This window comes from Barbus barbus (genome assembly GCF_936440315.1).
Source record: "Barbus barbus genome assembly, chromosome: 12".
In the NCBI taxonomy this organism is placed as follows: Eukaryota; Metazoa; Chordata; class Actinopteri; order Cypriniformes; family Cyprinidae; genus Barbus; species Barbus barbus.
In genome coordinates, this window is record NC_136740.1 from 32,257,367 (window position 1) to 32,274,549 (window position 17,183).

At 35.8% G+C, this 17,183-nt stretch overlaps 1 protein-coding gene across 1 annotated transcript; it reads left to right on the plus strand.

Moving 5' to 3' along the window:
• Positions 1-3,750: 3,750 nt before the first annotated feature.
• Positions 3,751-15,848, plus strand: LOC306877493 (polyadenylate-binding protein 1A). Its single transcript, XM_079429269.1, has 15 exons — positions 3,751-4,384; positions 4,937-5,130; positions 5,210-5,325; positions 5,641-5,780; positions 6,159-6,253; positions 6,337-6,474; positions 6,557-6,652; positions 7,787-8,059; positions 9,730-9,820; positions 9,928-10,038; positions 10,915-11,063; positions 13,268-13,352; positions 14,110-14,240; positions 15,326-15,421; positions 15,515-15,848. The coding sequence occupies exons 1-14, from the start codon at positions 4,192-4,194 to the stop codon at positions 15,413-15,415; spliced, it is 1,902 nt and encodes a 633-aa protein (XP_079285395.1). The 5' UTR covers positions 3,751-4,191; the 3' UTR covers positions 15,416-15,421; positions 15,515-15,848.
• The last annotated feature ends 1,335 nt before the right edge of the window (positions 15,849-17,183 follow it).

A 17,183-nucleotide genomic window follows, 5' to 3' on the forward strand; every position in this document is an offset into this window, starting at 1 on the left:
AAATCGCAATGCATGCTTCATTTTCAAGTTAACATTAAATACAAACAGTTCTCTGGGTATTACTATTAGTGTAATTAATTTAATTTAATTAACTTGGCATATGGTGTTTACATACAATATTGTCAAACCATTAAAACACAAAAAGCTTAGTATTAAGTATTAAATCCAATATAAATGCACATAAATGCAAATAATGCATAAATACAATACAAGCATTATTAATGTAATGCATTTTTTATGCTTTTTGTTTCAAATAAATTTATCATTAGTTTACTTCCATAACAGTGAAAGTAAATCCCCCCCCCCAAAAAAAAGTTTAATGCTAATATTATATAATAATATATATTTATAATAATAATAATATGTATTTATTTCTCGTGGTGGAAACAGTCTTCCATGTTAACGGAGGAGGAGGCAAGACGCACATAGATCTTATAGTAAATTGATATGACATTTACTGTATTGGGACTTATTATAGCACTTGCATATTATTGCTCTTTTGTTGATTTTGAAGGCTTCCATTGTCCTCATTTGTAAGTCACTTTGGATAAAGGCATCTGTTGGGGGGGGGGCAAGGATGGTGACCCATACTCTGAATTTAACCCATCCAAGTGTACACTCAGCAGTGAACACACACCCGGAGCAGTGGGCAGCTAATGCTGCGGCGCCCGGGGAGCAGTTGGGGGTTCGGTGTCTTGCTCAAGGGCACCTCAGTCGTGGTATTGAGGGTGGAGAGAGCGCTGGACATTCACTCCCCCCACCTACAATCCCTGCCGGCCAGGGACTCGAACCCACAACCTTCAGGTTACAAGTCCAGCTCTCCATTAGGCCACGACTGCCCCAATATGACTAAATGTAAATGTAATTGGACGACAACAGCAAGTGAAAATGAATTCAACGTTCTCTGGAGGAAGGAAGTTTAGCAGGTATCAACATATAAGTATTTAGGTATTTACTTGGATTCTCAGCTGCAATGGAGTCATCAAGTGGACGATGTTACGAGCTAGTCAGCGCTTGCATTTCTTGCAAAGGCTCAGGGTTTATGGGGTGGATAAACGTATCTTGTTATTGTTTTACAGATCAGCTATTGAATCTATAATATGTTATGGTTTTACAATATGGTTTGGAAATTTGACTGTTAAACTTAGGTCACAACTTCACAATCTGGTCAGAAGAGCTGGAAAATAATTGGTATGTTGTCCCCACTTTCTCTTCAGGACATTTTTGAGAGGTCTGATAGGAAGTCTACAAATTATTGACCCAAACCATATTCTCCATAAGCAGTATTTTATTTTATATTACTTTTATCACTTCCAAAATAAAAGTTTTTGTTTACATAATATATGTGTGCGCTGTGTATATTTATTATGTATATATAAACACACACATGCATGTATATATTTAATAAAAATAAGTTATGTTTATATTTTAAATATATTTAATATATATTATAAATTATATGAATATAAATATATGCATGTAAATATTTTTGAAATATATACTGTATGTGTGTGTATTTATGAAAATGAAAGTAAAATACACAAATATCATTAAGATACTTGTGTTTCTGAATAAATTAAGCAGTATCGCAGTATTTACATGAATATATAAATGTATGTATTTATATATACATAATATGTATATATGTACATATTTATTATTGAAATGTTATATGCATGTGTCAATTTTATTTAATTTCTTTATTTTCTTAAATATGTGGGTATATAGTATTTATAGAGTTGTAACTTTTTTTAGTTTTAGTTACTTTTTCTTATTTGTAAGTCGCTTTGGATAAAAGCGTCTGCTAAATGACTAAAGTAAAGTAAGTAAAGTAAACAAAAACTTTTATTTTGGATGCGATTAATATTTACGTGACTGGGTCAAAATTATCCATTTTTCTTTTATGCCAAAAATCATTAGGATATTAAGTAAAGATCATGTTTCATGAAGATATTTAGTACATTTCCTTCCGTAAATAATAATAAGCATTGCTAAGAACTTCATTTGAACAACTTTAAAGGCTTATTTCTTAATATTTAGATTTTTTTGCTCCCTCAGATTCCAGATTTTCAAATATTGTCCTAACAAACCATACATCAATGAAAAGATTATTTATTCCGATTTCAGATGATGCATAAATCTCAGTTTTGAAAAATTGACCCTTATGACTGGTTTTGTGCTCCAGGGTCACATATTACAGTAATCAGAGGTAAACCACTCACTGTTGTCCTAAACGGAAAAAGCCATTAAGTATACATAACTAATGCCAATGTGTTAGCTGGAGCTCTAAAACATCACTTTAGTCACTTTAGCACAGGTTTACAGTGTTATATAGACTTACTATCTGTTTGCAGATTCCCCCGAGCTCCAGAAGAACCACAAAGATACCAAATGCTATTGTTTGTTTATTGCAGGGGTTAAGCCCATCACTTTTGGGGGGTTGCATGTGAGTGAGTTTCTGTGGGAAGATTTACATACAGGAGGTAATTGGTGTGAAAGACCTGGGAGTAGTCTGTCTTCAGTGTTTTCTAATCTCGATGGCCCTCTGTCCTTTTGTTATGAGAATGAGCTCTTTTACCAGGCACACAGAGACCTTTCAAAGCACATCTAGCTTGAGTAGTCGCATTATAATAAACTCTGATTAAGAAAGGTGGTTTCGATGGGCCTTAGATAAGCGAGGGATGTTGAGTAAAGGAAGAGGTGTCTCTCTCAGATGGGTGTGTTGTCTTGAGTGAGACAGAGATCAGGAGGGCTTTGTCTTTCAGACCGTGGCCGTCTTCCGATCCAGACAAGTGGCATTAATGTCTATTAAAAAACATTGTTCTACAACAATAAATAAAATGCATAAATCTTCTGGTTTGCTTTTTGCAAGGCATTTCTATTTCATTTTCCACATTAAAGTACAATATTGCCAAAACATTATAACAAGTAATGACAAGAAAATCTCTCTCCCAGTTCGCTTCCAGTCAGCTTTGAGCGGTCCTGTTGTAATAAAGGTGAAAATACCAAAAATAAACATTTAAAAGAGAGCATACTGTGTTATTGAGAATCAATACTGTACTGTGTGTCACTTTAGATTACATAAGGATTATGAATATAGTGTATTAGTAAACAAACAGAAAGAGACTAACTGATTGCAGATCATAACTGAGCTGTGTTTTTATTAAAAGAAGCTTGTTTCTGCTGCCACTGGATAAACAAAGGTAATTGAGATTTATTATTTTCTCAGAATTGCAAGCTTATAGCCCGTTTAATATATATATAGTTGTTGTTTTTGGCTTAGGGTTATGTTAGAATCATTATTAAACTCATACCTTTTGTTCTTTAATATTTTGAATTGTTTTTAGCTTTATTCAGTGTTAAGTTTTGAAATTTTGTTGTATGCATTTGTTATTTTTCTTTATTTTTAAAATGTGTATAGGTAGCATTTATAAAGTTTTGGATCTGTTTTAGTTGTTTTAATATTATAATTGATTTCTTCTGTTGTCCTCATCTGTAAGCTGCTTTGGTTAAAAGCCTCTGCTAAATGACTAAATAATAATAATAATAATTAATGTTCATCACGTGGCCGAAACCGCTTGTTGTGAATTGATATGAAATGATAAGGCATTTGTCTGACCGGTTCATATATATATGACCTTCATGCAAACCAATCCATGACCTTTAGTCCACTCTTACATTTATTGGTGAACCGCGCTACTCTTATTCTATCAGCCCGCGGACTCTTATTCTGCTCTTATGTAATAATACAAAGGAACGTTACGTAACATCCGGCTCGGACGCCTTCTTATCAGAGCCGTGCTTCCGCTTCTCTCCCCCTAACTTCTGCGGTGCGAGAGAGAGCGCGTGTGCCTGAGAGCTTCGGCACACATCTTATATAAAAAATCAAAAATACAAAAAAAAAATCACAAAACCGAAAAAACACCAACAAAAATTCTACTTTTAGTACCGATTAGCTCGGTGAAGCAGGATTCCGCGGACAGATTTGAGGAGTTTAACGGTAATCGCAGTAGGCCTGAGGAGATTTTAATCATCGATACCGTCCAAACATCGACGACAGATCGGTACCGAACGCGTTTTAATTCGTCTTTGAGTCTGTTCTTTAAGAGTATTTAAGCGTGTAATCGAAAGCGAGCAGTTGAGGTGTAGTCCGTTCGCGTGTGTTCAATCAGGTCCGTGTTCCGTGTGAAGATGAACCCCAGCGCGCCCAGTTACCCGATGGCTTCTCTGTATGTGGGGGATCTGCACCAGGACGTGACCGAAGCCATGCTGTACGAGAAGTTCAGTCCAGCCGGGCCCATCCTCTCCATCCGGGTGTGCAGGGACATGATGACCCGCCGCTCGCTCGGTTACGCGTACGTCAACTTCCAGCAGCCCGCCGACGGTGAGCAGACCCCGAGAGACACGGGAACACTCTAATATTACTCTCTATAGATTCATTTTGTGCGTGTGTGTGTAAATATATATATATATATATTGTCTGTAGTTTTTCATTCTTAGAAATATATATTTTTATACTTGACGCATCGTTTAAAGCGCTATACAAATAATATTGACTTGACCTTTTTATTTTGGATTTATGTGATGTATTTTATATTCTATATTTAGTTGTGTGTGTGTGTGTACTCATATCTATCATATAATTTCTTTATATAATTCATATTTATTTTATATTACACTTGTATTTTTAAAAAATATTTTGTATATAATTTAAAACATTTATATAAATAGCTTCCTATTGTTTTATATATATATTTATAATCTATATTCTGATATTTGTGTATGTAAGATGTTTTTTTATTGTATGAGTATATTTTATATACACAGATGTTTGTTTTATGTTAATTTAGTATGTATTGGAGGTGTCGGGATAAGTTCCTTGCGTGTGTGCGCATGCTTGGCGATCTCGTGACGCTCATGTTTTTAACTCTTTCAGCCGAGCGTGCCTTGGACACGATGAACTTTGACGTGATCAAGGGCCGGCCCGTCCGCATCATGTGGTCCCAGCGAGACCCGTCTCTGCGCAAGAGCGGCGTGGGAAACATCTTCATCAAGAATCTGGACAAGTCCATCGACAACAAAGCCCTCTACGACACGTTCTCTGCCTTCGGCAACATTCTGTCCTGCAAGGTAAACACGAGTGTTTGCAGTGAGACGCATGTTTGTGGTGTTTGTGCTCGTGCTCAGTGCTGCTGTTCTCTCTCTGAAGGTGGTTTGCGATGAGAACGGCTCTAAAGGATACGGCTTTGTTCACTTTGAGACCCATGAGGCCGCAGAAAGAGCCATTGAGAAAATGAACGGCATGTTGCTCAATGACCGCAAAGTGTAAGTGTGTATTTCTATTAACCGCATTTTACTAAACCGTGTTTGGTTTGGAGTGAGGCATGCTAAATATGTTCCTAACATAATGCACTGCTTTATTTTATTTTTTTACATCTAAAATATTATCCCTTGGAAAATATTATAAGTTATTAAATTGAAAGATTTTATATAAACTTTTTTTTTAAAGTGATAAGTTGTATTAATTATTATTTCTAAATCTTCTTTGCCATGAATATAGCATTTGATGCTATGGTGTTAATTTAATTAAAAATTTAATAAATATTCAGAATAATTAAGGTGAATTATTGCATCTTAAAGGTTTGTCGGTCGCTTCAAGTCTCGCAAGGAGCGTGAGGCTGAGATGGGCGCCCGCGCAAAAGAGTTCACAAATGTTTACATCAAGAACTTCGGAGAAGATATGGATGATGAGAAGCTGAGGGAACTGTTCAGCAAATATGGTGAGTGTTTTACTGCGAGCAGTGTTGTTTGGGGGGGGGGGGTCATTTTTATTTATTTTATTTTTTTTTATATATATTTTATACACACGCATATATTTATTTTAATTTATTTATTTGTTTTTTTATATTAATGCTGTCAAACGATTAATAGCATCCAAAAAAAGTTTTTGTTTGCATATATGTGTGTGTACTTTGTATCTTTATTATGTGTATATAAATGCACATGCAAGGTTTCGGTACAGCAGGGGGAAAAATTTAACTTTTTTTTTTTTTTTTTTCAAGTTAATTTTTTTTGGTTTGATTTTGGTTTTAGTTAACTAATAACCCTGCTTGCTTGTAGGTGTTTTGATCTTGTGGCATGTTTGTCTGTGGTTGCAGGTCCAGCGCTGAGCATCCGTGTCATGACCGACGACAGCGGCAAGTCTAAAGGCTTCGGCTTCGTCAGCTTTGAGAGGCACGAGGACGCCCAGAGGGTGAGCGTTGCGTGTGAAGTCTGTGGTTTTGTAATGGTCACTGCAGTGGTGTTGTATCCTGACATGTTTCCTCTGATCGTCAGGCCGTGGATGAGATGAATGGAAAAGACATGAACGGGAAGCAGGTGTATGTGGGTCGCGCTCAGAAGAAGGGAGAGCGTCAGACCGAGCTCAAGCGCAAGTTTGAGCAAATGAAGCAGGACCGCATGACTCGCTACCAGGTAACATGAGGTGGAGATGATGCAGATGAGAGCGCTAAAGGGTTGTTGTCTGTATGTGAACTTTAATTCTGTTTTTCAACAGGGAGTCAATCTCTACGTGAAAAATCTGGACGACGGCCTCGATGACGAACGTCTGCGTAAAGAATTTGCTCCGTTTGGCACCATCACCAGTGCTAAGGTATGAACTAACTAGGGCTGAATGACAATATTGATTGATTTTTAATGAATCCATATCCATTCCTAAATCCCAAGATCAATCTTTTAGCCTATACTTTTTTTTTTTTTTGTTGCTTGATAATTTTACTAAACATTATATTGGATCGTGCTTGCTATCCAATAATCACCAAAAGCTTTGTGCTTCAATACTTGAGAATGTTTTCTCTAATCTTTCAAATTAGGTCAAATTTATCATGAAATTCAAACACATATTTGCATAAATCTTGAATTAAAAGCAAGTTCTTATTACTGCGAATGTTTATATTTCAGCAACAAATTGAGTAGAAACATAAAAAAAAGTTCAATTTAATTTTTTTTATGCAATTCAATTTTATTTGCATGTTTATTATAATTATGAATAAATCTCAAAATATGTGTAGAATGTATAATCTATTACAAATATTTATTATATACAAATACCTCAAATTAAATAGCAGTTGGTTATAAATGATTATATAACGAGGGCCAAAAGTGGCCCGCCAGCAATAACATCTGGCCCTCGCCCATAGCCAGATTATTTTGATAGCTGCTAGTTCTGAAATAGATCAGCAACAGTTACTCACAATCAGAGTATGTGAGCGAGGAGCGGATTTTTAAAGTGTTGGAGCGGCGTGGTTTTCACCCGCTTCACCACGAGTACAATTCATGCCAACGACCCGTAATATAACTGCATATTTAGCAAGAATTCACAAGTTTAAAATAGTTAGCTATCAGAAATCTATAAGAAATGCATCGATCTGTTGGTAAAATTACTGACGAAAACGTACTGATGTATTCATCACAAAAAAAATTAAAATTCCTCTGCAAAAATCAGCAATTATGCCTTTTTAATGCTGACAACCATGTGATTAGCTTGTCATGTGGTAGGAAAAAAAGTTTGCACTAGTGCTATGTTCTGGCCCACCATCTAGTGACGAAATGGTTTTTTTTAGCCCGATGCCAAACTTACTTGCCGACCCCTCATCAGTTAAAAAAAAAAGCTTGAGTGAGTGTTTTAATACCCAGCCCAACAGCAAACCTCAGTGTTTTTCCTCCAGGTGTGTGTTAAACTGAAATGAAACCTCTCTCGAGCCTCTCTGTTGTTTGTTTTGTTCAGGTGATGATGGAAGGCGGCCGCAGCAAGGGCTTTGGCTTCGTCTGCTTCTCGTCTCCTGAAGAAGCCACTAAAGCAGTGACGGAGATGAATGGTCGTATCGTGGCCACCAAGCCGCTGTACGTGGCTCTGGCTCAGAGGAAGGAGGAGCGTCAAGCACATCTCACCAGTCAGTACATGCAGAGGATGGCCACCGTCAGAGCCGTGCCCAACCCCGTCCTCAACCCATACCAGCCAGCGCCGCCCTCTGGATACTTCATGGCCGCTATTCCACAGGTCAGAGACCACTGTGAAATATCATCTGCGATAATATCATAATGTGCGATTTGACATTATCGAATATTTTTTGAAAAAAACTCAAAACACGCTTACAGAGTGCATGCATTAGTCTAGACGAGTGCGAGTGTGTTCTTTCACTGCATGATTCAATCTAATAAAATGCATTTAGAATGATCACAAATTCAAGATATGGGGGCAAAGATTTGTTTATATTTTTCATATAGTTAATCAATTTCATGCAAAGAGTGCCGTTTTTCTCAATTACCATTACAACAAATGTCATAGAGATTTAAAAAAACAAATTTTTTTTACACACAATAGTTCTATTACAAGAAATTAAGAGATTTGTGTTTTAGACCGTTTTTGTGTTATGTCGACGATAAAATTCCAGCTACAGCACTGTATTGTAAAGTATCTTTTATTATTTAAATAATTTCAAATATCACTATTCAATGTTTTGTTTAATATAACAAAACATTATTAATGCATTTGTAACTGCAGGTTAAATGCATTCATATCTTGCATTAAACCGAGTGTAAATGCATCTAAACACCTCTTTAGACGCAGCTTCTGTTTCCTCCTCATTGCAAAGATGAATTTTATTGATACTGATTTAATTTGCTTGGTAACAGCCCAAATGTCTTATTTATTCATAATTCACTGATTAAATGTAAGAATTTGACTCAAAAGGTAATGGACACTTTTAGAAAAAATGGCTTTATAAAGGTAAAAATGCCCATTAAGTGTAAAAATCAGTTTAAACTTGGTGGGAAAGATTTCCTATCAGTGTGTACTGACCATCACACAGAATATGAAGAATATCAGAAACTTTAGGAGTCAGGTGTCCACAACAGTCCTTAAGATACCAGCACAATAACACACTCAGCTAAATATCATCTAATTATCACAATTGATAAAATCCCAGAAAATATTGAGATTATTTTTTGTCAATATCGCATACCCCTACCGCTCTGTGTCCGGTGTAAAGGTGTGGTCACTTATTGTTAGTTGGGCTGTCTTTTTTTTTATTTGTTTTAATTTCAGCAAGTCAGTGTTAATAAGTGAGTCATTGCGATTGAACCGAATCATTTAAACGGTTGATTCATTCAGGAACGAATCATCATGTTGCTCAGAGACACAAAACAGTGCTGTGGCTGTGTTTGGAATTATTTTTCTTTTATAGAACTGTTATAAAAAAAAATCAATATCACATTTGTAATCATGGTAATTTTTGCAGCTTAAATATATGACTTATAAACATTTATTTTAAACATTGTGCACTTTTTTCAAAGACAGTCGTGTTATTTTATTGCTTTGAAGAAACGGTCATTAGTAATATTTTGCTCAATGCTCTCTCTTGTGGCCTCAGGAGAGAAGACAAAAGCTTTTTTCCCCCCTACCTGAAATTATTCCTTTTAAATTCAAATATTGATAATATTGAAGTACAAAATTCGAATTTAGTTTTTCAGCCGTTTTGACAGCCCTACTCAGAACACGCATTTAATATTGCTTTACATGGACTTTAAAGACTTAAATTTCTCTTCATAAAACCTGCAGTTTACATTTAGACAGTTGAGCTTTTGTTTGAAGTAACCGTGCATTAGCAGCAATCATGACGTGGTTTTTACTCCTAACCGGTTGTTTCTCTCTCTTTGTGTGATTGACAGGCTCAGAATCGTGCGGCTTACTATCCCACCAGTCAGCTCGCTCAGCTCCGCCCCAGTCCTCGCTGGGCCACTCAGGGTGTCCGCCCTCAGCGTGAGTCTCCGCCCACACATCATTAGCCCTGCCCACACACCCTCCAGCACACTTACACAGACCACCAAAGCACTTCATTTCACTGCTGTTTCTCATCTCCGTTCCAGATTTCCAGGGCATGCCCAACGCCGTCAGGCCCTCAGCGCCCCGTCCACAGACCTTCGGCGCCATGCGTCCCACCTCCCAGGTCCCACGGGTGATCGCGCCCCAGCGCATGGGTGAGCCATGACCCTCGCGGTTACACACACAACCAACTTAGTAGGGCTGCTGTTATGACAAATCATAATCATGATTATTTTGGTCAGTATTGTAATCACGATTATTAGTGGGCCATATGACCAAAACTTTATATGAAAGATTTATTTAAAGATGAATTTGAATTTGTCTTGTTTGATTATTAATATAAAGCACACCGTCGGTAGCAGACGGATCCAATTTACTGTTACACAAGTATTTTCATTCTCGACTCTTTAGTCATTACATAATAGACGAGGGCTTACATGAATAATCACAAAGCGCCGCATACTTTGTTAGTAGCTTGTACCTGCGATTGTTGATCAGTTAGTTCACTGTAAGAAAAATGGAAAAGATGCTAGTAATTTTCCAGGTAATTATCCAGCATTATAACCCTGTAATCTGAAAACACTGAGTAATTTAGGGTTAGAAAACAATATGGAAAATTCTTTCATGTTAACATAGTAGATTGTGCTTTATTTTTACAGACTTTTCTTAGTGTAGCATACTAACTACTAACACACTGCTTAAAGCATTGAGTGTAGAATTTCTTGGTTATTAGCTATTTAAAAAAAAAAACAATGTGTAAGTGTTCAATTTAATGTATTTAAAGATAGTTGTGTTAATATTATGCATATTTTACAAACAAATCTAAATGAACATATATAAAATATATTTTTTGCTGAGATTTGATGTTGACGCAATTTTGCGTTGATTACGCAATGACATCACGTAATTACATCACAACTTCCTTTAGCAACAAATCGACCTTCCTTTAGCAACTTAAATTAGTTGGCAGCACTGCACAGCGAGTGTTTCTGCACAGTGACTGATCCAGATTGTGGTCTGTGTTCCTGCAGCGTCTCAGGCCATGGGCCCTCGTCCCACCGGCGCAGGTGCAGCCACAGGAGCGGCTCAGGTGAGAGGAGTGCCACAGTACAAGTACGCACCTGGAGTACGCAACCCACAGCAGCACATGCCCAATCAGCCGCAGGTGCCCATGCAACAGGTACTCGCTTTGTTTTTACTGGAACTTTTCCTATCTACTCCCTTACATTTCTGGTTCAGTGTTAATTTAGTTGACAAATCATTTTCGTCAATTTGACTTTTTTTTTTTTTTTCTTTTTTTTCACCAATGAAAACTAGACCATAATGAAAAACTCGTAAAAACAAAATTGGTCTTAAATCTCATTTTGTTGAATATCGTGTATCACATGAGTTGAGTGAATCATTATCTATAATAAAAAGTTTGCATAACTTTAGCATCTTGCATAGCTTTTGATGCTATACATATTGCAATGTTAACTATGTATAAAGTTAGAGGTATTCAATTTCATCCACATGCATACAGTGCACTCGTGTTAAGATGATCATATATATATATATATATATATATATATATATATATATATATAAGGAAGCTTTTTTTAATGTTTTACTTATTTAATTTCCACAGTGTTTATTTAAACTTGGTGTAATTGTATTTATTTTATTTGACATCGAGGTGTTTGCTGTGCCTCCAAGCTTTTACTCGTTTTGCTAATAAACATTTATTTATTTGGTTCCACAGTGTTAAGTTCCACTTATTTTCAGTTTTGTATACATTTAAACTTTGGCCTATTTGTTATTTTATATTAGGCATAGCCTATAGCATGGTGGATTTGTATTAGTTTTGTAAATTAGTTCTATGATTTATATATAGGCCAAGTGAGTTTGACATGTTTTGTTGCTTGAATTGATGCTGATTCTAAAGTGAAAGTAAAATGCGCTTTTAAGCGGTTTAAAAGCAGTGCACTCATGTAAAGTGATTTATATACTATATAGTAAATCTCAACTGCCTGAATTTATTTTTGTCACAAAATATAACTTTTCCAGCTCTTTACATAAAGCTGGATATTAGGGATGTAACGATTACCGGTTTGACGATAAATCATGATAAAATTCCCCGCGGTTAGTATTACCGTTTCATATTTTAATTATCATTAAAACCGTATTCGATTACCACGATTTAAACAACTCGCGATAAATAAATACTGTCCGGCATAAAGCAGAGTTTTCAGTAACAGTCTCACGTGCACACGGCAGCACAGTAGTTTCGTTCTGAGTGAAAACAGGGCGGAAAAGCTGGGAGGTTTTAAAAGAGTGCTAAGGGAATTATACAAATTAATATATCAATGAATTAATTATATGAATGTACCTCTGAAGGTTCGGACTGTCTTCAGAAACGATTTGATGGCATTTTGTTCTCATCTTCGCTCCATGTAATACCTAAAGGAAGTGTTCGCGGAGTTCACGGGAATCAGCTGTAATTCAGCTTTTCCGTATAAAGCGCCACCTGCTGCCAGAGAGTGGATTTACAGACACTTATTTACATTCAGTCTGTGTGCAGTTTCTGTCTGGCCAAAAAATTGACCAAATTTGCATGACCTGCTGTAAATTTTAACCGGTTGATGAAAAACAAACTTATGTACATTTAAACAATTCAGATATGCTATATAGAATTATTTATGGAGCAGATAAAATACATATAATTTATTAATTATCATTTTAATTTAACCCTTTTCTTTAAAGGCTGAAATGTGTGGTCTACCTTTATGTTAAACTTTTTCAAAGCTTTATTTGAACATTTACATTATTTATTTGAACATGCTATTAAACTGGTGTCAGTCAAATTGTCATTTAAAATCCAGACCTCATTGGTAATGTTATTGTTTTAGTGATTATGCAAACAAAAAGTCATTTTATTTGCTGTTTGTTGATTTTTAAGTATGAAACTTGGTGAAGTGATTTATGTTTCTGTACTTTTTGATCATTTCCAGCACATTTTAACAATACCGTGATGATACTGATAACCGTGATAATTTTGGTCACTATAATCGTGATTAGAAATTTTCATACCGTTACATCCCTACTGGATATATAACTCTGCAACTTCATTGCATGCATAAAGCAATGTTTTATACTATGTAGCAAATCTCAACTGCTTGATTGTTGCAAGATGTAACTGTTATTGTCCAGCTCTAATGTGACTTTGACGATATTATAAACATTATCATGATTTACTGTCGAGCCGCTCTGAAACCGTGTAAGTGAAGAGGGATTTTCAAACTTTGACTTGCTTTCGTCGCTGGAGAATGTCACCGAGTGCATGTTTGCTTGTGTTTCTTGCACACAAAGTAATTCTGAACGTTTATGTATTTGTGTCCCGTTCAGCCTGCGGTCCACGTTCAGGGTCAGGAGCCTCTGACGGCGTCCATGTTGGCTGCCGCCCCTCCTCAAGAACAGAAGCAGATGCTGGGTGAGTTTATTCTCTCGTTCCTCTTTTGCTTTTTTCGTGTATTAGAATGTGTCCCGTTTTGTGTTATTTCTGAGCAATAAATAAGTCACCATACGTTGTTATTGTGATTTACAGAAGACTGAAATGCCATTCATTGCGAGAATAGTTCATGTACCAAATCATCTCGTCAGGCATGTTCAGAATCATTAGATGTCGTTCAAAGTCTATTTAAGGATCACAGTGCAGCCCTAAAAATACTAATTGTCACTTTAAATCTTTACCAGTCTTCATTATTATCCTTTAAACCACTAGCTTCTACTCATTTGTCAGCAATATGTTTTGTCATTTAAAATATAATAAAGTTCTTTATAATACACTTTCTTATTTAGTTGGTGTAGGTCAGAAAAGGTGTGCAGATTCATTTATTTTGACACTTTAGTTATTTGAAGTACTTACAATTTGAATTTTGAAATTAGAAATTGCACGTTAAATCCAAGTATGTGTGTGTGTATGTGTGTCTATATATATATATATATATATATATATATATATATATATATATATATATATATATATATATATATATATATATATATATATATATTACATGCATATAATATAAAAAATACACCAAAATGTGATTATTTTTATGTATAGTATACCTAGCCTACTTTTTTTTTTTTTTTTTAAGATGTCAGTTGCAGATTTTAAAATGTATGTCAATTAAAGTCAATAGAATTTCAATAGACTGTCTCATACCTGCTCTCTTCTGCCACAGGTGAGCGTCTGTTCCCGCTCATCCAGAACATGCATCCCAGTCTGGCTGGAAAGATCACTGGAATGCTGCTGGAGATCGATAACTCTGAGCTGCTGCACATGCTGGAGTCTCCAGAGTCCCTGAGGTCAAAGGTCAGTGCTCATGGGATGCTCTGTTTTGTTATTGGGTTTTTCCTGATAGGGATGATGTGATCTCACCACTTTTAGTGATAATGAAATGTCAAGAATGTTTCATCCTCGAACCAAATTTTACTTTTTTTTTTTTTGGAACCCTTTTGTGACCTTATGGATATGTCTTTCAGTTTTGATGTTGTTGTTTTTTATTTTATTTTGCCTGTTAATGCCAACTGCATAAAATTTGGCACAGGTGTGTATTTTTATTGGAATTTTAATATTTCACTTATTTCCTTTAATAAATCTATTCTACATTAGGTACAAAAAATAGTTCCCCTCAGGACCTTAAGGACACAAACGTCTTCATTGAAACCCATTAAAACTGCCATGTTTAATCCCAGGGCTATTTAACTATAAAATGATGCAGTCTTTGTTAATAGCCTTTCATTCGGTTTGCAAAGCTTCAAAATTAAAATTAAAAAACATTTACCAGAGATGGTGCCATTTTGTCAGGTTAGGCCTGTAAAGCAAATACTCACGTTGTTCCTGTTTTCTGCGGTTTTATAGAGCCAGGTGGATAAATTATGCTGCTATAATTGTGTGGGTGTGCTGGTATGGATGTCAGAGTGTGGTTTGTGTGTGTGTTCTAAAATAATGTGTGTGTACCTGTAATGTTTGAGAGAGAAACTGTACTGTGAATCATAAACTGTGTTTGGCAGCGGAGCTTTGCTGGAGTCTAATGGGGAAAGTTTAGTGCAGCACCCAAACAAAATCTTACTAAAAGCTCATTTTTTGAGATATCAACCTCAAATTTGGAACACAACTTGTTTAGATTTATGACTTTGATTTTTCTAGCAATTTGTTTAACATGTTTTATAAAATATATATTTTATATAAAAAAATTGCTCAAATCATTAATAAACTTGAACCTTTTTTTGGTTTATTTTACGTTTTTAACTTCAACAATAATCTGTCAAGGGTGTTTAAAATGAGACCAAACTTAAGTCTGTACTCCCAAGCTTCAAATTTTTGACAGTTTTTGGACATGGATATTTTTGTCCTAAGGGTTAATATTCCATATTTAAATATATGTTCTATTCCAGGTGGATGAAGCAGTAGCGGTGCTGCAGGCTCATCAGGCCAAAGAAGCTGCCCAGAAATCAGGCCCCAGCACCGCTGTGCCGACCGTCTAACACGAGGTGACCGGAGAACTCAGATGGACTTTTCCTTTTGCAATTTGACTATTAAAGAGAATCTTTTTCTTATCTTTTATATTTTTCTTCCTTTTCCAGAATGGTTCTCTTCAGCCCTGACTTCACCAAGAGGGACACCGTAACCACAAAAGTGAATAAATATTGAAAAACAAACTCAAACAGAAATAAAATGCCAACATGGTGACATCCAAATGTTTTGCCAGGTTGAGAAATTAAATCTTGACCTTGATTATAAAAAAAAAAACCACGCAAAAAAATAGAAAACTTTTAATTTTGAAAATTCCAAAACATTCCTTTCTTTTTATTCCTCTTAATGAATGCTCGTTGTCAATTGTGTTCTGGCAGTTGATAGCTGAACATTTGGAAAAGTACATTGGATTAAACTGCTTGAATAAATAAAACTTTAAACATTTATCAGAGTTCATGCGCTTTATTTTTATTTAGCCGCTTGACCCAATCATGTGTTGTGCTGAAAGCCTTTGGACACACAGCAGCTGCGTTCACTTTTAAAAGTGCTGAACATTAGCTTCTCAGAAACCATTTTACATAGAAGTTATCTGTAATGAATGCAGATAAACCTGCATGATGAGACGGAGTCGTGAAAGGTAGAAAATGTCCTCCTTCTGATGACTTGACTGAGTGATTGAGTTCATAACCCGAGCTCTCGACCGCCGTGCGTCTCTGGGTTAATGCCCTGAAGGTGATGTTAGGTGAGATCGGGGCAGCTCAAACTCGTTAAATGTCTTCAGTCATAAGATGGAGTTGATCACATTTGGCACATGATGAAAGGAGAACGGTTTCTTAGATATCTAGGATTTGTCTTCTAGAGTTTTGATGACTTTGAACTTAAATGCATGCCTTTTTTAAGGTTGTTAGTTACAAGTTAACTTGAATGAGTTTGCAAAACTGAAATGTACAAAATATAGCTGGAGCAAAGCAATGGTTGAGGTGTGCTTAGGATCGAGTTTATTTATCAACTTGGTAGCATTGACTGCACTTAAACATTATGGAGTCCTGTTCCTAAATAGTTATTATTGGCAGGACATGAATGTATTCGATAAAAGACGGAAACTCTTATGATTGGTCCCGAGTGCCTTGCAGGATCATTTAATTTCTCCGCTTGGATTATTAATTTTTGGTGAATGAATGTCATCCTTGATATCATTTAAATACTATATAGGAAAAGCGTAACGTTTTGTCACCATAAAGTGCTGCTTACAGTAAACCACAAATTTAACTTCTGTAAATATTGAATCTGTTTTAGTCCAGCACCTGTACACAAGATGACAGCAACAGTAAAAATACATGATGAGATGTTTTTGGTTGTGTTGGCATAAGCATTTTTGATTTGTCGACAAATGTTTTCTAGGAGTCCGATTAATGCCCCTGGTGGGCCGTGAGCGTATTGCAGAAGGACCACCAAAATTAACATTTTTGTAGGATAACTTTAAGGTATTGTCAAAAGATGAGGTACATTTAAAACAAATACATATAATTAATTATAAAGCAGAGGCGACTCAGTTTTTTAGCACGCATTATATTCAGTCAGATATTAAAGCCTTCAAATCTGCATCTTCACATATCATATTTGGTAAAATTGGAAACAATTACTTTTACTAAGCTGAAGACATGTTTATGTTTCTGGACGTTAATGCGAATTTTAATCAAAATATTGGATTGCGTTTGAATGCTGAGGCGGATTGGATTCGCGTTATTTGTATTAATATCTCGCTCTGCTGGATTATTA

What these genes read in the sequence shown, in the direction of transcription:
- LOC306877493 (XM_079429269.1), top strand. Translation starts at nt 4,192, where the DNA reads ATGAACCCCAGCGCGCCCAGTTACCCGATGGCTTCTCTGTATGTGGGG. An exon ending in GCACCATCACCAGTGCTAAG is followed by an intron (nt 6,653 to 7,786) that starts GTATGAACTAAC and finishes TGTTTTGTTCAG; the next exon opens with GTGATGATGGAAGGCGGCCG. An exon ending in GATCGCGCCCCAGCGCATGG is followed by an intron (nt 10,039 to 10,914) that starts GTGAGCCATGAC and finishes GTGTTCCTGCAG; the next exon opens with CGTCTCAGGCCATGGGCCCT.